Source organism: Rhinopithecus bieti, unplaced genomic scaffold (genome assembly GCF_001698545.2).
Source record: "Rhinopithecus bieti isolate Rb0 unplaced genomic scaffold, ASM169854v2 scaffold_18434, whole genome shotgun sequence".
NCBI lineage: Eukaryota > Metazoa > Chordata > Mammalia > Primates > Cercopithecidae > Rhinopithecus > Rhinopithecus bieti.
In genome coordinates, this window is record NW_016809126.1 from 104665 (window position 1) to 125716 (window position 21052).

General features: G+C 37.5%; 1 protein-coding gene across 1 annotated transcript in view; it reads right to left on the bottom strand.

Moving 5' to 3' along the window:
• The window catches only part of TRPC6 (transient receptor potential cation channel subfamily C member 6), a gene marked incomplete at its 3' end in the record, with an annotated part of 115018 nt that extends 103070 nt beyond the window's left edge, over window positions 1–11948 (bottom strand). Inside the window, 1 exon segment of the mRNA XM_017888591.1 lies at window positions 11354–11948. Coding sequence (XP_017744080.1) covers window positions 11354–11523 — 170 coding nt within the window.
• Window positions 11949–21052: the final 9104 nt, after the last annotated feature.

Genomic DNA, 21052 nt, shown 5'->3' on the forward strand with positions numbered 1-21052 from the left:
AGACCTAAAACCATAAAAACCCTAGAAGAAAACCTAGGCAATACCATTCAGGACATAGGCATGGGCGAAAACTTCAAGGCTAAAACACCAAAAGCAATGGCAACAAAAGCCAAAATAGACAAATAGGATCTAATTAAACTAAAGAGCTTCTGCACAGCAAAAGAAACTATCATCAAATTGAACAGGCAACCTACAGAATGGGAGAAAATTTTGCAATCTATCTATCTGACAAAGGGCTAATATCCAGAATCTACAAAGAACTTAAGCAAATTTACAAGAAAAAAATAACCCCATCAAAAAGTGGGCAAAGAATATGAACAGACACTTCTCAAAAGAAGACATTTATGCAGCCAACAAACATATGAAAAAATGCTCATTTTCACTGGTCATTAGAGAAATGCAAATCAAAACCATAAAACCATCTCATGTCTGTTATAATGGTGATCATTAAAAAGTCTAGAAACAACAGATGCTGGAGAGGATGTGGAGAAATAGGAACACTTTTACACGTTGGTGGGAGTGTAAATTAGTTCAACCATTGTGGAAGACAGTGTGGCAATCCTCAAGTGTCTAGAACTAGAAATACCATTTGACCCAGCATTCCCATTACTGGGTATATACCCAAAGCATTATAAATCATTCTACTATAAAGACATATGCACACGTATGTTTACTGCAGCACTGTTCACAATAGCAAATACATGGAACCAACCCAAATGCCCATCAATTATAGACTGGATAAAGAAAATGTGGCACATATACACCATGGAATACTATGCAGCCATAAAAAAGGATAAGTTCATGTCCTTTGTAGAGACATGGATGAAGCCAGAAACCATCATTCTCAGCAAACCAACACAAGAACAGTAAGCCAAACACCACATGTTCTCACTCCTAAGTGGGAGATTAACAAGAAGAACACATGGACACAGAGAGGGGAACATCACACACCATAGCCTGTCGGGAGGTGAGGGGCTATGGGAGGGATAGCATTAGGAGAAATACCTAATACAGATGACAGGTTGATGGGTGCAGCAAACCACCATGTCATGCGTATACCTATGTAACAAACCTGCACGTTCTGCACATGTACTCCAGAATTTAAAGTTTAATTTAAAAAATGCAACTTGTCAAATGACCTAAGCTTCAAGAATATAAAACTCCAATAATGTGTTTCTAAAAATGCTAAGATGAAAACTTGATACCCTAAAGGCAAAGTCTGGTGATACCGTATGATGTCCGTAGAGGTAAGAATTGTAGAGATAAGGCCAATACACTGAAATCATTTTGTATAAGGCAGGCATTGATTTATTCATTTCACAAATATGTCTTGAGTCCCTACCAGATGCTAGTCATTTTTTACAGAGTACATCCTTTCCTCATCAAACTGGTATTCTACTTCAGAGGAAGCGTAGAACAGTAAAAGCAAACAAGCAAATAAACAAAACAGTCAAATATGAGCCCAAATCCTGAGATACTTAAGAACCATTAATTCTTTGGCAAATTATTTTACCTTTCTGAACTTCTTTTTCTGCATTTACAAGTAGAAATAATATTACCAACCACCCAGGTTTGTTATCAGGATCAAATAAGCTAATGTAAATAAAGCAAGGGCCTGGCATAGTCTTATCTGTGTTTTAAAGTCAGCTAGAGAATAAAATCCAAACTTCTTAGCTTTTGGACAGATCATAAACAATACTGTTTGCCTTGTAATCTTTCATGTTTCCTCTTCTTCCTCATTTACAGTAACTCTAGCACACTGAACATCATATTTCATTGATTCTAAGACACATATTTCTCCCATTTTAACTTCTCTAGATACAACATGTCTTATAACCTAAGCCTTCTTGCAATCACTGTCAGTCAAGTGTCAGTCATTACCGTGACATAGTTTTCATCATCAGTGCATGTGCCAACATTAAAAACAATGGCATCCAGAGTTTCAGAATGAATGGCATGGCTTGAAAAAAATCCTGGAAACAGTAGTGAAGCTCCTTTCAAGCCTAAGAAACGTGTGTGTGTGTGTGTGTGTGTGTGTGTGTGTGTGTGTGTGTGTGTTGAGAAGGGTGGAGAATACATGAGGAACAGTGTGGAATCAGATTTGTTTAGCCACGTTCTGGAACTGTTAGTTGAAATAGGCTAGCTATATGTAATTGCAAACTCAGTTTAATAGTCTAGCACCAAAAGCTTTTGGTCTATTATGGATTCTTTAGATTGTTTTAAAGAAATCCTTTATCACCAATGTCCTTTCAGCACAGAGCACAGCACTGTGAAAAAATATGGGCACTGAAGCTTCTGAGTTGAAAAGCGATTCTGAAGACTCCATCCCTAAATGTGAAGGAACTTAGGAATACCATAACAAATGTATTTTGTTTATATCTTTTTTATTATGTGCTTGAGTTATATATGATCCAAATCTATATCTAATTGAGTATAAAGAACTGTTTTAAGAAGTATAAAATACAAATCTAAGATATAATTTAACTGATAACCCTTCTTTTTGCTTACTTCTTAAAGATACATAAAATGTCAGAGCAGGTTACAATTGATAGAAGCTTAGACTTCGTGCTATATGGTACTCATGGTTACCCTAACATGGTGCCTAATGTACCAAAGGAACTTAAACAAATGTTTGTTGAAATAAATTAAGCATCTTTCCAGATGGAATACAGTGTCTGGCCTTCAATGCCCTTCCAAGAAAAAGGTTCCTGCAGAAATCCTTCCTCTAGGTAAGTGTGAGGATTTTCTTACTGCCCAGGGATCAGCTTTTTATAGCTGCTTCTGCCACCCTTCAATCTACTCCATGCAAAATTCTGTTTCAAGAAGGCTAACACAGTAACAACAAAATGATTTTATCTGTAACAGTTTAACTCCCTAAAAGAATTTTAAGTTACCTTTAGAAATTGCCATTTATAATTCTTATTATGACTCATAACTCTTAAGATAGTTTTGTTAGCGAGTCCCCTGAAAAGAATTCTTCCTAGGTTTTTTTTTTTTTTTTTGTTTGTTTGTTTTTGTTTTTTGTTTTTTTTTTTTTTTGAAGGTTTTGTGCTACTACAAGTCAGGACAAAATGCTTTTTGTGTCACAAACCAAAGCTGCTGCAATTGAAACATGAACTCTGCTTTGAATAGGCAGTCAATCTTAACATGACTATCCACACTATAATTGATTCCCAGCAACTTATATTTTTAGATGAATACCATGTAAATGCTTTAAAATTATGCAAATCTTGTGGTGAAATCCCCAGTTTCACACTGTCATGTGAGTCAATGTCTCTAAAACAACCTGCATTATAGCAGAGAAGCAATTTTATCCACATGATGGCATTGAAAAGTAAAAGAAAGGCTTGCCTTTCACCATCTTTAGTCATGATCAGTTTGTAGATCTTTGGTAACATTAGCAATCGGAATGTAACACAATTTTGTTACGTTCATAGTCTTCCTTTGGTGACAAAGATTGGCAATTTTCCAAAACCTAGTTTCACTCTTTATTGAAATAAGAGATAAAACAAAATCCTTTGCTCTTCCCTTTCTTTCTTCCCATTTGTGCCAACTGCTAGCTGTGTAGCATTTGGCAAGTCACCTACCTTCTTTTTACTGTGATTCCTTTCCTCATCAGTAAAGTAAGGATTATACAAATGCGTATCTCATAGGTTATGAGGATTAAATGAGTTAATACCTACAAAGCACATGGAGAATGGCCTAGCACACAGAAATCTCTAATAAATCTAGCTATTATTTCTATGCTTGCTGGACATAATCATATAAAATCAATAGAGATGAATGAATAAATAGATTAATGACTTAATGAAATAAGGGAGATATAAAGCTTGACCTTCAAAGATGGCTAAGATTTCAACAGAAAGAGAAAGTGAGGGTTAAGTATACTTATTACTGCTATTTATGCCCCTTTCTTCCAGTCTTCTGCCTGCACCCAGGATATAACTTAGATATAATGAGCACAGCACAAGGAATGTTAGTTCACTAGATCAGAGCCAATGTGTGGCTCTCCAAATTCCTATGAAAAGGGAGAAGAGAAGGAATGGGAGTGAGTGCACTTTTGAAGAGCATAATCCACCTGTATCCAGCTGTGCCTGGCTGAATACTGAGAGAATAGAGGACTGAGATATGGGATACTGAGAGAATAGAGGACTCCGTGCAACCTGCCAGCCCCTCGGTCCGCGTGTTCCAGCCCAAAATATATTGGGTTTTGCCCACTTGACAACGACTTACTGGCTGTATAACTTTCTGCACATTGTTTAACATTTCTAAATTTCAACATTGTTCTTTATAAAATGGACGCTAAAAATAGCTGAGTGGATGCTCTGAAGATCAAATTACATTTGTATGACAACTAGAAAATAACCTGCTACAGAATAGGTATTCAAAAAATGTTAGTTGCCCCAAATATACATAAATATTTTGGATTAGTCCTTTACAGAAACAGCAACTTACATTAAACTGTATCTAATTCTAGTTAACATCATTTCTCCTCTTTGTCATGGCTGAGAGCTGAATTAGGTGGAGAACAGTTATGCTGCAATCATATAGGTTGTTTGAGTATGTGTAACACTCATTTCTGTATTCTGCTCTAAACAGAGATTCTATAAGAACTGTGATTCAGTCAGTTCCAATGGCTTAAAGCCTCTTGAGCAGCATATCAAATTTTAGATGCCAAAGTTTAATTGAAATTTGGCATATGGATGAGCACTTCTGCATGTATTGAAAGCCATCAGAAGATTCCTAAACAAAGAGCAATCACACATGGTAATTGTATCCAACTGGAACCAATTATATTTGGCATTTTTTATGAAAGAGGGAGAAAAATAAGAATGGACTCAAGAAAATGTTTTCCTTTTATGACTTTTACCTTCTTTAAGATGAATTGCCTTATGAAGTTACTTCTTACAACTCAAGGAGCATAACTGTCTAGAGAAAAAAAAATTATGCAATCTCTTCCTGGAGGCAAACATTTTGTTACAGAATAAATGTGGGCTTTTAAGAACATCTGGCAATCATTCCACAACCTACAATGCTAGCATCCTAAAAATGTTTCATGATAATAATGTGTTACCAGTGCAGTTGATTACTTCAAGCCAGGGGAGGTTTCAACACAAAACAGGTCGTTTCCATGCAGAACACAGAGCTTCAAAGTCATCAGTTATGAGACCCCCCATTAATCCAAGTGGTTGGGGGAGGTGATTACTCCTAATAGAAGGTGAGCCAGATTCAAAGGTGGTTTTTACACGTGCTTTTCCCCTGGAAGAGCAAGCTTCCACACTGCAAATCTTTCACCAAAGTCCAGGTCTTGGCTTTATGGTTATAGATGCTATTTCAAAGGGTATAATAAATTATAGGATTCTTTCTGCATTCTAAACCACTACATATGTATAAGAAATCATGGTGTCGTGCATGTTCTCTTTTATTGATTTCACGTATCATTCAATAAATATGTCTTGTAAGAAAATCAGCCCTTTAATTTTATTTGGAAATACCTCATACTGCTGCTGGGCTGTCATGTTCTGATGTGACTGCCCCTTTGGGGTCAGAAAGTAAAGCCACACCTCTGTGGGTCAGTGGTGGTATCTTTGCTTAAAGCAGTAGACATATCTAATGTCAATCCTCTAGGAAAGAAGGAGAATTTTTAAAAGACATAAAGTTTGGAAAGTAGATATTACACCAAAGAAAAAGGTTGTGGTGGGAGGTGGGAAGGCAGTCATTCTTCAGTCTGGGCTAGGACTAAGGACTAGATTGATTGAGGACGGTCTGCAGAGGGAAAGCAAGAACACTCACTGCCAGAGAGATGATGCTTGGGTCCAGGCAAGGGTCGGTCCCTAGGAGACTCCATAAATGAGCTGGAAGAGCAGTTATAGCCAGCCAGGAGTTTTTCCCTTTTTAGTAATTCTCTTTGGTAAAGATATCCTCACCTCAGGTGTGCAGAGGGAACTTTAAGGGAAGAGCCTCAGGCTAGAGAGCTAAAAGAAGCGTGTAGTGATTAGTGAAGATTCCCTGAAAGATGAGTCTTTGTGACAGGCAGCTGGAATATAAGATAAAGGTATCTCTTTTGATATAGACATTCACTCTTCTACCTAACTTAGCTGTCCAGATGCTATTTTATTAAAGTGGCTGACATCATTGTATTTCTTATTAGAATAAATACCAAGGAGGAGGAAATATCTTTGTTGAGGAATAAATTACATGGCACCTCTCTTTGCCAGGCACTGTGTTAAGCATAGGGGGATGAAGGACAGACCCACTTCTTGTGGCCTACACTCTAGTAAGAGGAAAAGGACATGTGAACAAATAAGTGTAGAAATGTGTAGCAGATGTTTCAATGAACAGGGTTGCCAAAAACAAGGGAGAGATAACAAGGGTATGATAATTTAATATGATGCATAGGCCTGAGTCCATGTTCTTCAATCTTAAACTTCTTTAAGAGAGTAAGTTACCCTATTGGCAAGTAATATCAGGAAAGATTCTCTAGCCTATAGTTTGAGTGTTTCATTCCCTTATTTATTTATCAGTGTGTTCAACACTAACTTTTTTTGCCTGGAGAAAAGAAAGCACTATGTGGGGGATTTTATTTATTTGTGGTCTCTGATATTACATTACTTTAAACTGGGAATTCAAACTCTGGATCTTGGGGTTCATAAATGGGGTTCAGGTCATCCAAAACCCTCTTGAAGTCAATAAAGTTTTAAAGGATCTGTGACTCATTTTTTAAAAGTCATTTTTTGTTTTTTCATATGAAATAGAGGATAAAATTAAGAATCACTTTCAGTTTCCCCTAAGACTGCGATTCAATAAGTCACCTTTAAAAAAATTTTAGTACATATCCATCAGAGACCTTATCAGCATTGGAGCACTGACTCCATTAAAAACTAGAGAGTAAACCTTTTATGTAATGGCAAATCCATAGTTCTTACAAGCTATACATTCTATAACCAAGGTAATATCAAAATATACTATGAGTGCATTTCCACTGTAAATACTTTGAATTTTAAAACTCTCATTCAGATCTCTATGTTTTGATTAATTTTTAGTATTTCCTCTTCTTTGGTGTTCTGCAATTTAAACGATATGTTTAAAAGGGTTTTTCTGTTTTACAGTAATATTGGTATACTTCATGAACATGAAAATTCATTATTTCTGGAAAATCCTCACCCATTATCTATTCAAGTGTTGCCTATCCCACTTCTACATGTTTTCTTTTCCTGGAATTCTTACCTTCTAGCTCCATTACTCTTAACAATGTTCATATAAAATATTTTTTATGTCTCTGCATTTTGGGTATTATCAATTATGCTCTAATCTGCATTTAACCCTTCCATTGAATTTTTGTAAGAATTGTATTTTTTACTTATAGATGTTCTATTTGTCCTTTTCTTTAAAAATGTCATTTTTTTCTTAAGGTTTGATTTCTTGTTTTATATTGTCAACATTTATACACACTTTAAAATATTCTTTTTCATGTTGATTATCTCAACTTTTTAAAAAATCCACTCGCTACTGCATGTCTTATATTGCCTCTCACTCATGGATTGTATCGTCCACTGACTCTCACTCTTGGTTGACTGTTCCCTTGTGTGTTTTGTTATTCATTATAGCAAGCATATCTTTAGCAGGACTTGCTTTCTTCTTGAAAAGCCTAGGCAATCTAGATGCTTGGTACTAGTCTTTCATAATGATTTTATGTTTTACTCTTGTAGGAGCCTCAGGAGTATTTTCCAAGTTGAGAATTTCTAGGCTAGTTAGGTAGGATATAAAACAAAACCCCAAAATCAATATTCTCAAGGGGGAGAGTTCTCCTTACTAATAAAATTTCCTGTTCTCACTCTATGCTGGTGGGCATATATTTCTAGCCTACATTTTTATTTAATGGTTTTATGCAGGGGACAGGGATATCTCAGTTCCAGCTCTCTGCCTCATCTGGCACCAAGAGTTTGCCTTCTTTCTGTCTCATATGGACATTAGATTCCAGGTTCCTTGGTCACTGAGATGCATAACTCACAGGACAACCACATCTTCACTTCACAATCTTTGTCTTTGTTCTTAGCACATGGTAGATTACCCTTTTATTTTTCACAAAATTGGAAAATGTTTTAAAATCATTTAAAATCTTTTATTCAGTACTGCTAGGTGTCTGTAACCATAAATTTTTCAGATTGTCTTAGTCAACTGCATTGCCAGTGCTTTAGTTTACAGTTTACTGTTTCATTATTCATAATTAATCAATTACTCCTTCCCAGTTAGGAAGTTTAGTTGGACTGTGTTTCCAGATCCTGAGATTTTAGAACTGCTTAACTTTTTTTTAATGTCTGGGATTCTTCCCCAAGTTCAGAAGTGATGAACTATAGACATGTCTTTAAAGTTCTAAATAAAGGAAATCTGAAATGCCTCCTGGGACCTTGGCAGGACATGGGCCTTTCTTGCTAATAGCCATTACAAATTGATAACAATAGAGTGTATTAATTGATTTGCTGTTGAAAGTTGAACAAAGAGAAAATCTGAGTCATTTTCTTCTAAACACCATTTCAATTTGTTACTACTTTAACAATTAAGGCCTTATAACACATAATTGCTCACAAATAAGATAATTTACCACAATTTTCAGAAGTAAAAGCCCCATAAATATATGTAAAATCTTTCTAAATAAGAAAACTGAAAGAGAAATTTTTGGCAAGAGTCATATAATTCATTCCACAGAAATGACAACTTACAAAGACTTGGAATCTCATAAGGGAAAATCTCAATGATTTGAGAGAGTGGCAATATTCATATCTAAAATGTACTAGTGATTGCCACTTTCAGAAATGGTATACCCCCCACTCTGAAAAAAAAATGAAATTGTGTAACTCACAAGTCAAAAGCATATGGAAGAGTTGATTTCTACTCTACCAGAGGGAATAATTTTCTTTAGCTCTTTCTTATACATCATAGGTGTGAAGTACGTTTGTTTATTGGTTAAAATTTTTCTGTTAGTTGATTATTCAACTGGAAAACAATTAAAACCTTGTCAGAGAAAACAGTGGATGAAATGTAGCTATAGAACATTTTGGAAATAATAGATTAACATAAAACCAAGCTCAAATTCTAGAGCATGGCTCACTCTTACATGTATTATAGTACCTCTGACATCATGCAGAGGGTGGATGTTATGAATTGAAGCACATTAAAATATTTCTGTTGATCACTCTGCTGCTCAGTTCTATTTTTTAATAGTCCAGGATTCTTGAACTAAGGGAGAAAAATACATATTCACTAAATACTGCATGTTGAGGACAGCCTGGGTAACAGTGAGAACCTATAGCTAAAAAAACGTAATGACAATAATTAGACAAATTAGGCAGTAAGGCACATTTGAAGAAAGCACTAGGGAAAGTTTTCAGGACAACTTGGCATTATTACTTTAGTCTCTCTCACTACTGACACATAACCACAAGTTTTTTTAATCAAATAATTTTTTGACAGACACAGTGACAAGTGATTATAGGGATTACAGAATGAAAAAAGGTTTTGTTCATGGGACAGTCTAATTTTTAAAAAGCAGTATAAATTTTTAGTCACCTAGTTTAGCCAGGAGGCAATGTTGCCAAACCTATAACCCTCAGACATCAGAGATCTCAAGTTTAAGCCAATAAAAATTCCATCTATGTCTTAAACTTACACCTTCGAAGCAAATTTTAAAATAGCATTTCAGAATATCCAGGATTAATTTATTTTTTTCCACTCTTTTTTCTTGTCATATATCACCTTGCTATTCAGAAGGTGATCCACGGACTAGCAACCTTGTCATCATCTGAGGGATGTCAGAAATGGAGAATCTTGGGCTGTATCTAAGACGTGCCTTCTCAAAATCTGCATTCTAACAAGATTTCCAGATGATTTGTATGCTACCCATTAAAGTTGGAAGAGTCTGTACTATGAGAAATAAAAATATCTTCTAATTTAACATATGAAGTATAAGATTTCTTTGAAGGACGATGAATTGTCCTGGAATTAGATATTGGTGATGGCTGTACAACTTTAAGGATGTATTAAACAATAGTGCATTGTACAACTTAAATGGGGGAATTGTATGGTACGGAATTATGTCTTGAACTTTTAAAAAGAAAAATATATGCATAATTGTAAAAGGTCTTAACTTGCACAGCACAAAGATGAATGAAACCAGTTCTAACGATTTTCCTTTATCTTTGAGAAAAGTTAGATGCTCCCTTTACTGGGGCTCACTTCTTACTTCAGAAGGGCACCGCAGGCCTTGAGGCTGGGCAGCCCTGACACAGCACCCATCTATCAAGAGGGTATGCCAGGCACCTATGGGGAGGATTCCTCCCTACAACTAAAGCTGTTTATAGAGTTAGAACCTCGGGAAACCGCCTGCGGGTGGATGTGACAAGTCAGGAAACTTGACTACTCAATCACCCAAAGGGGCAATGGGACAGAAATGCTATCTGCCCGCTGCACATGTGGTCACAGCAGTGTTGGGGAAGCAGAGTCTTTTCTTCTGGAGTCCACTCTGCTTACTCCTTACCTCCCCTCCCATCACCCACCCAGCCAAAAGAAAAAAATACCCTAGATTCATAAACAAAAGCTTGTAGTTACCCATAGCCCAACACAAACGACCCCGACGCCCTCACTTTTATAGCCCGTGAGTCTCCCAGCCCACGCCCCTAACAGCCTGGTCTCCCCAGACGCCCCTGGTAAAAAGCTTCGCGCTGCCGGTGGAGAGGCCTATTGGTTCTACTTCTGTCTTCATCCCAAGGCCCCAGGAGCGGGGAGAGGTCCTGATCTAACTTTGGCTGTCCCACGGTCCAAGGACTTGAGCACTTAGCCCGAAACGCTAAGCCAAGCGTGGAGACCGCCGCCGGGCGCACGAGTTCAGGAGTTACCCGCACGCACCCAGGCGGCTCCAGCCCTTGGAGTTCTAGTTATCTCTCCCACAGAAGCTAAGAGTCACCGGAGCGCACATCTGAATCAGCCCCCTGTTCAGATCACGCCTGTTACGCAGCGATCCTGTCTCTTGGAGAGCACAGGATGAAGGGGTCTGGAGAAATCGACCACCCATCTGATCACCTGCAATGGTGTTGGTACTCTGCGGTCTCACTCTCGTGGGCAAACATATCCATGCGTACCTACGAGGAGCAAACCTAGACACCCTCTTCCCCCCAACTCCCCGCGCGCCCCTCCATTCACTCAGGTCCCAGCCCTGGTTCCCGCTGACCTCCCAGCACCGTCCTAGGAGGTACACACGCGGGTTCAGAACGCGCGCGGACCGGGCTCGGCCACTCCTGCGAGTGCACAGCCTCCCTCCGCGCAGCCCGCGCCCTATCCGCCCCGCGCCGGCACTCACAAGCAGGGGTAGTAGCCGTAGCAAGGCAGCGGGGCTTGCGGGCAGCCGTCGTCTCCTAGCTCCGAGTCCATGAGCAGATAGTCCTGACTCTCGTTGCGCCGCGCACCGGCTCCGACAGCGCCGCGGGGAGAACCGCCCCTCCGGGGTCCGAACGCCGGGCTCTGGCTCATGGCGGGAACGCCCGACTGGCCTGGGTCCCGCTCCCGGGGGAGCCGAGTGGGCAGTCCCAGCGGCCACCCGGTGCCGAGGGCGCGCGTCAGCGGCTGAACTGGTCCTGGGCAGACCGGTGCCCAGGGGACGGCGATGAGGCAGGAGGTGCAGACGCCCGCCGCAAGTAGCTCGCCCACTGGCCCGGGGAGAAATCACCACTTAAGGGGGTGCAAAGGGGACCTTGACCTCAGCTGGTCAGGCCGAGGAGACCCCGCGAGGATGCGTCCGGGACTCCCGGGCAGAGAGGGCACAGGCGGGGCCGCTGGTGGTAGCGAAGCCTAAGAGCGGAGAGCAAGGGAGACAGCTGAAGAGTTACTATGTCAACAGAGACTCTCCAGCCCTCAGCTCCCGCCTTCATCCCCCGGCATTCTGCATTCTCCGTCAAGATCCCCACCTTTAAAGGGATCCGAGCGACGTTCTAGAAAACAGCCAAAGCCTGTGCTGTAGCCACAACTTTCAGGAGGCGGTATGAGCCTGAACTAGGAGGAGCCAGGCACGCACTATTTTTTTCCCCTCTACTATTTAGTTGGCTTATTTAGTAAGGATACCAACTGCGGACTTTCTAGGAAGCTTCCTTTAGGTATCACTCTCGAAAAGCCAGGGAAATCTGTTCCTTAAAAGGGACACGAGCCTCTTCTTTCTCCAGAGTGCCTTCATTTCCTTTGGGCATTTTCTCTCTTATTCTCAACTCCTAAAGTTATTATGACTCTGCTTTAAAATGGACTTTTATGTTCCCAACGTCAGATGTTCCCAGTTCCTGAGAAAATCAACAAAAATAGGCAAGCATTTTCCAATGATACCGATAAAGAGGCCAACAACCTGCTTACTTCAGAGAAAAAAATTTCCCTTCCATCACTGCCCATGCCAGAATGATTTCTCTGCCAGATGTTTCCCACGTTTCCAAGCTGTTTTTATTTTTAAGACTTAGTTTTAAAGTCTGATTAATATGCACACGTGTGAGAAGTAAAAACTTGTCAACAAGGATGAATCAGTATTTGTAGACCTTCAAGCAGTAGTAGCCAATTAAGAATCCATTCATTCAGTCAACAAATATTTAATGAATGCCAACTGCGTTTCAAATCATTTCAGAATTCGCAGGCAAACAAGCAGATGAGGCACCTGTCTGCCCTCATAGAGCTTTCATGGCAGAAAGGGGGACCAATTAAATAAGCAAATGAAAAAATACCAAGGACAAATGCTGCAGTGAAAATAAAACAGGTTGATGTGATGGAAGCTGGTGAATGACTACTTCAGATGAGATGGTTAAAAGAGGCCCCTCCAAGGAGGTGCTCGTTGAGAAGTGCATGGCAAGCAGCCAGCCATGAACAGATCAGAGGCCCATTGCAATTGGATGAAAGAAAGCCAGACTGAAATCTGTCTGCAAAGGTGCCCTTGCTTCCCATGAACAGGTGGACAACAAAATGAATGTTGGAAGTCTGGGAAAAAGCAATTGATTTGATAGAGGGGAAAAGAGGTCACACATTTAGAAACTTCTGAGTTTGCCTTTAAATTTAAAACTGAAACTCAGAGAGACCAGAAGCCACTGTGTCCTGAGGATCCAGCTTTGTATTTGACACAGGTGTGTAGGGAGCCTGCCTGCATGGGTGGGTGGATGGATGGAATATAGAAACAATAAGAAAATGCTCTTGGCCCTGGAAAGAACATTTTCCCTGGGGAAACAAACAACCCCCGTATCATTCTGAAGTCTGTTCTTTCTGATTTAAGTTAGAACCTTCCTTTTTGATCTCTCAACATGTGGAGCCATAATTTAAAATTCTTACAATTTTCTAGTTTTTATGCCTAGCAATAAGATATTCTGCCTAATATTTGTTTGTGGCAACTGCTGTCTGTAAGTATTCATGAGCTTTGATGCTTGAATGAATTAGCCAATAAATGTTAAGTTAAACAGCGCCAAGGTAATCTCTTTGGCAACACCAAGTATGGGGAAAACATTCATGGGAAAAGTAATATTCAAAGGTTTTCCACCCAATTCAAATTCTGTGAGCTAAAGCCAAATTAGTAAACACTTGTAGTGTCAGTTGAAGTGTTAACCTTTCATGTGAAAGGAAAAAAACAAAAATTGAGACAGCATTTATTTTACTGTTGTTACAGTTAGTTGAGCTGTTTGTACCTTTTCTCATAACACTGTTTTTCATTCACAGTTAACAGCCTTCACACTAAAAAAATTACTACAGTAAACTTTTATTCTGACATCAATTTATCACGTGGGAAGATAAGACATGCTTTTTTCTTTTTTTTTTTTTTTTTGAAGTATAGTGAGTACTGGACCAACAAGCCCAGGCATTTATTGAGTACCCAGAAGGAATAAGGTGGTGTACAAATGTTAGAAGATTCTGAAAGAGCTTATGACATGATGAAGTGGAATCATTAGGTCAGAAGTCTCAAAGCCTGGATTTTTATTTCGGCCACTTCCCTAACTGAAGTTGCATGATTTCAGAGAGGTCATTAAATCTCTCTCTGCCTCAGTTTTTTCATCAATAAGCTGGTATACAATTACACCTCACTCTCTAACTTCCTGCATTCTATAGTTATCTATGCAGTTTTATCACTTTACATTAAAAACATGGTGAAACCAATTTTTAAAAAAGACCAAATATGATTAAATAATATATTTTTGAATCAAGTATGGAAGTATTGAGTAGATCTGGAGTCATGAAGAAAGCTGAGTGAACAAAGAAACGATAGTTTTTAAAGTTAAAAAAATTGTTGGGTGAACGCAGGACTGATAGTTCTTACAGAGTTGGAAGTTGCTATGCAATTATAGGTTATGTAAGTTTATGTAGTATGTTCATGCCATTGAAATAAAAAAAATTCATTCTGAGAAATGAGGATGAAGGTGAGTTATGTGTCTCTGTGGGCGGAGGAAGAGATGTTACTGAGAGAGGACCTTTGCCTCATTCTACATCTGCACTGTTTGATTAATAGTTTGATTTTGCAAAAATTGATATTTTACATATATACACGTAATATATATATTACATGTATATATTACATGTATACATGTACATATAATATATGTAACACAGTGTTTTGAAAAGCTGATAGAAGAAAAATGAGTAAAGAAAAAGGGTTGTCCTCTAGAACAGTGGTCCCCAACATTTTTGGCACCAGGGACTGGTTTCGTGGAAGACAATTTTTCCACAGACCTGTGGAGTGGGATGGATGGTTTGGAGATTATTTAAGTACATTAAATTTATTGTGCACTTTATTTCTATTATAATTACATTGTAATATATAATGAAATAATTATACAACTCACCATAATGTAGACTTGATTGGATCCCTGAGCTTGTTTTCCTGCAACTAGGTGGTACCATCTGGTGGTGATGGGAGACAGTGACAGATCATTAGGCATTAGATTCTTGTAAGGAGCACACGATCTAGATTCTCACATGCATGGTTCATAATAGGGTTCATGCTCCTAGGAGAATCTAATACCTCCACTGATCTCACAGGAAGCAAAGCTCAGGCGGTAATGCAAGTGATGGGAAAAAGCTGTAAATACTAAATACAGGTGAAGCTTTGCTGGCCTGCCCACTGCTCACCTCCTGCTGTGTGGCCCAGATCCTAGTAGGCCACAGATGGATAGCAGTCCATAGCCCGGGGGTTGAGGACCGCTGTTCTAGGAAGTCTCAGGCAAGGAACCTAAAGGGAAAGGAAAATAAATTGCCACCAGGAGCAAAAGGTTGAGAAAACATTAAATGCTTAATGACTCCAGAAACTCAAAAGTTACACAAAGCTGCAGTTTGTGAGTTGCTGTTGCTGATGGAAACCCACTAACATAGAAGTCTCTCTGGGAAATGTACTTCTGGTTGGCCAGAAGTACAGATAAAAGTTTAGTCATGATTTCATCTGGATATTTTAAAGCATGGAAACCCTGAGCTCCGATTCCTATCACATGTAGAATTAACCAGGTGAAAACAGAAACACCTCAGAAGCTTCAGAGGGGCTGCTGATTCTCTATGAATGAAAGTGCTCCGCAAACTCCAGTTTGAGTAAAATCTGAGCAGGTGCTGCTGTATCTTTGAACCTCACTTTCTTGTTTAAAATAAAGAGGTAATAGTAATTTACATTTGGTATCTCTCTTGCAGCTAAAATGTTATTAATCATCAGAAACAAATAGAAGAATCTATGGATTGCTAATTTCATTTTTGCTCTAATTTGAGCTTGACATAGATGTTGTCCAAAATTCTGACATTATCATATGCTTATTTTGTAAGGACTTGTGATTAATATGGTTTCACTTAGAGAACAATTGTGTGATATGTTTGTCGGCGCGATTGAAAAATAAGAACTGGGTAACAAAGGAGTGATTCATAAATAGTTAGAAGACCATTGAAAAGATTGTTGATTTATAGATCAATGTCACCCAAGTTTAGTAAATGAAGACATATCAAGAATGGACTGAGCTGCTTTTGGTTTTTTGTTTTATTTTGTTTCTGCTGATTTTGTCTTGTTTTGTTTTGTTTTTTTTTTCACTGGACATGTTCAAATACAACCTGGACCTCAATTTTCCACATATACTACAAAGGAAATTAATATATTTATGGAAAATTAAATGAACACTAAGGTCCTTTAAGAAAAGTCTAAAATTCAAAACCAATCATCTCCATGGATCCAAAAGTTGATAATATTTAATATCTATTCTTCATTTGGTAAAAGAAAATAAGAAAAGCTTCGTAAACTAAGAGTAACAGACAAATTTTAACATGGTGAAGACAACTATTTTAGATAAAAACAACATGGAGAAACACCAAAGATGTTTCCATTAATGTAAGAAATCAAAGATGTTTGTCATTATCATTACTATTTTACATAGCTAAGAACTTCAACCATAAGTAAAATAAAACGTGATAAAAAATGAGATGAAAAAGTTTGAAATAAGAACATAAATCTATTACTTTACACATTATCTAATAGTCTACTATAAAAAATTCAAGATTTTAACGAAAATAATTAGATTCAGAAGTAAGAAATGTGTTTGGTACAGTACCAGATAATAAAAGTAAATATTAAAAATTCAGTACTTTTCCCTTATATTAGCAATAGCTAGCCAAAATATAATAAAAGCCATAAAATATAAAGTAGAAATATATTTAACAGAGAATTGTAAAACCTATGAAAAGAAAATTCTAAATCTTCACTAAGACCTAATTGAAAAATAATAAAAGGTCTGTATCAAATTATATAATACATTTTATTGATAGTTTCATTATACTTCTATTAAATTTATACATTTAGTTAGAATGTAGTAGTTTCAATACTTATGTCTTCCTGTCTAAGGACAGGTTTTTCTCTACTGTTTATTTTTTCACATTTCTAAAAATAAATATCTAAAAGAAAAATCCAAAAAAGAAAATAAATGAAAGAAACTTGGGTCTAAAAAATATCAAAAGATTTAATAAAACACAATAAATAATATAAATTAGTACTCACAAACTACAAATATATAAAGAATGTAATAAAGGATACAAAATATTTTGTGGTATGATAAAGAGCACATCTTAAGTCAATGGGAGATATGAAGGAACGTGGAATAAATCAAACTGGATAAGAGATTTCTATCTCGTACTTTTGTCAAAAATGGCATGCATTAATAAGTCAAATATAATTCAAGAAGTTGTAAAACCTACTAAAGAAAGATATAGGTGAGCCTTTTAAAGCATATAATCAACACATTTAAGAAGATTAAAATCATATCAAGTATCTTTTTTGGCCACAATTTCATAAAACTAGAAATAAATAACAGGAAGAAGACTGGAAAATTCACAAGTATTTGGAAATTAAAAAACATGCTTCTGAACAACCAATGGATCCCAGAAAAATCAAAGGGAAAATAAAAGAATATACTGAGACAATGATATGTAAACACAACTTACTCAATTATGGGAAGCAGCAAAGGCAATTCTAAGAGAAAAGTTTGTAGCAATAAACACCTACATTAAAAAAGAAGAAAAACCTCAAATAAACAACGTAACATCATTTCTCAAAAAAACTAGAAAAAGAGAACAATCTAAGTCCAGAGCTAGTAGAAGGAAGGAAATAACAAAGATCAGAGAAGAAATAAATAAAACAGAGACTCGGAAAGCAATATAAAAGAGCAACAAAATTAAGAGTGGGCCTTTTGAAAAGCTAAAGTTGATAAACCTTTATCTAGGCTAATAAAAAAATGAAAGAAGACTCTAAAATCAGAAATGAAAAGGAGAACACTACAACTTATACAGAAATACAAAGAATCTTAAGAGACTATTACAAATAACTATACACCGACAAATTGGGTAGTTTAGAAGAAATAAATTTCTAGAAACTTACAATCAACCACGACTAAACTATGAAGAAATAGAGTATCTGAACAAACCAATCACAAGTAGGAAGATTGAATCAGTAACCAAAATCTTTTTCAAACAAAAGCCCAGGACCTGATGTCTTCACTGGTGAATTCCACCAAACGTTTAAAGAACAATTAGTACCAATCCTTCTCAAATTACTTCAAAAAACTGAAGCAGGGGAAATACTTCTAAGCTCATTTTATGAGGCCAACATTACCCTGGTTCCAAAGCCAGACAAAGGCATTACAAGAAAAGAAAATTATAATATCCTCAATGAATATTGATGCAAAAATCGTCAACAACATGCTAGCAAACTGAATTCAACAATACATTAAAAGGATGGTATACCATGATCAAGTGGCATTTTTCCCTGGAATGTAGGATGGGTCAACATGTACAAATCCATAAATGTCATACACCACATTAACAGAATAAAGAACAAAAACCATATGACCATCTCAATAAAGAAAAGCAGTTTACAAATCTCAAAAGTTAAATCTTATCAAAGTTAAATTGTCCCTGTTTGCAGATGACATAATCTTATAGTTAGAAAATATTAATGACTCCACCAAAAAAAAAACTGTTAGACCTAATAAACAATACAGTAAAGTTGCAGGATACAAAATCAATATACAATAGTCAATTGCATTTATATTTTAAAAAAGCTATCCAAAAATGAAATCAAGGAAACAATCCCATTTACAATAGTTAAAAAAAAAACTTAGGAATAAATTTAACCAAGAAGGCAAAAGACTTTGACACTGAAAACTATGAAACACTGAAGAATGAAAGTAGACATGGATAAATAGAAAGATACTTTATGTTCATAGATTAGAAGAATTAATATTGTTAAAATGTTTACACTACCCAAAGTTATCTACAGATTCTCTCCATCAAAATTCCAGTGACATTTTCCCAGAAAGAAAAATAATTCTAAAACATTCATGGAACCACAAAAAACCCTGTGATGGTTAACTTTGGAGTTGACTTGATTAAGGCATACTCAGATAGCAGGTAAGGCATTATTCTTAATGTTTCAGGAGGAACTGATTCCTCTTTTGCTAAAAGGGAAGCCCAGGTAGTTGTGGTTTTGATTAGATGATCAGGCTATCCCAGGTGTGTCTGTGTGGATGTTTCCAGAGGAGATTAGCCATGTGAGTTGGTGGTCTGAGTGGGGAAGATCCACCCTCAATGTGAGTGGGCATCATCCAATCAGTTTTGGGCCTAATGGAGCAAAGGCAGAGGAAGGTAGAATTCTCACTTTTTCTCCCTGAGACAGGACACCCTTCTTCTCCTGCCCTTGGACATCAGAACTCCAGGTTGTCTGGTCTTTGAACTCCAGGACTCATACATGTAGCCCTCATGCTCACCAGCATTCACGATTGAAAATTACACCACAGCTTTGTTGGTTCTGCAGTTTGGACTTGGACTGAGACACATTACTATCTTTCCTGGTTCTCCCACTTAAAGATGGTCTGCAAGATTTCTCAACCTGTGAAATCAAGTGAGCCAATTCTAATAAATCCTTCTTCATATATCTCTCTACATATTCTATCAGCTCTGTCTCTTTGGAGAACCCTGACTAAAACAACCCCAAATAGTCATACCAATCCTGAGGAAAAAGAACAAAACTGGAGGCATCACGTTACCTGATCTCAAAATCTGCTCTAAAACTATAGTAATCAACACAGCACAGTACTGACATAAAAACAGACACCCAGACCAATGGAACAGAATAGAGAGCCCAGAAATAATAATAATAATTTTTTTCTGTGCTGTTATTATTTTCTTTCCTGTGCTGTTCTCATGATAGTGAATAAGTCTCACAAGAGCTGATGGTTTTATAAAGGGGGAGTTCTCCTGCACATGCTCTCTCTTGCCTGCCTCAATGCAAGATGTGGCTTTGCTCCTCTTTTGCCTTCTGCTATGATTGTGATTCCCAGACATGTGGAACTGTGAATCCATTAAACTTCTTTTCTTCATAAATTACCCAGTATGTCTTTGTTAGCAGTGGAGAACAGACTAATACAGAGGTAAATCTCTAGGATGAATTCCTAGAAGTGGAATTGATGGATCAAAAGCAAGCAAGAGTTACCTGAATCCAAAAACCTGTGCCTAACTAAATTTGGATAAAATTTGGGTGATTATATGTTCAAATATCTTTTTCTGGCCCATTCTCTTGTCTCTTTCTCAGACTCCAAATAAATACATGTATGTTATTTGTTTACTTTATTTAGAACTTATTTTTCTGGTTCTTCTTCGTATTATATATATATATTTTAAATTATACTTTAAGTTCTAGAGTACATGTGCACAGCGTGCAGGTTTGTTACATATGTATACATGTGCCATATTGGTGTGCTGCACCCATTAACTCGTCACTTACATTAGGTATATCTCCTAATGCTATCCCTCCCCCCTCCTCCAACCCCACAACAGGCCCCGGTGTGTGATGTTCCCCTTCCTGTGTCCAGGTGTTCTCATTGTTCGATTCCCACCTATGAGTGAGAACAAGCGGTGTTTGGGTTTTTGACCTTGTGATAGTTTGCTAAGAATGATGGTTTCCAGCTGCATCCATGTCCCTACAAAGGACATGAACTCATCATTTTTTATGGCTGCATAGTATTCCATGGTGTATATGTGCCACATTTTCTGAATCCAGACTATCATTGATGGACATTTGGGTGGGTTCCAAGTCTTTGCTATTGTGAATAGTGCCGCAGTAAACATATGTGTGCATGTGCCTTTATACTAACATGATTTATAATCCTTTGGGTATATACCCAATAATGGGATTGCTAGGTCAAATGGTATTTCTAGTTCTAGATCCTTGAGGAATCTCCACACTGTCTTCCACAATGGTTGAACTAGTTTACAGTCCCACCAACAGTGTAAAAGTGTTCCTATTTCTCCACATCCTCTCCAGCACCTGTTGTTTCCTGATTTTTAATGATCGCCATTCTAACTGGTATGAGATGGTATCTCATTGTGGTTTTGATTTGCATTTCTCTGACGGCCAGTGATGATGAGGGTTCTTGTATCTGTTGGCTGCATAAATGTCTTCTTTTGAAAAGTGTCTATTCATATCCTTTGCCCCCTTTTGGTTGTTTTTTTCTTGTACATTTGTTTGAGTTCTTTG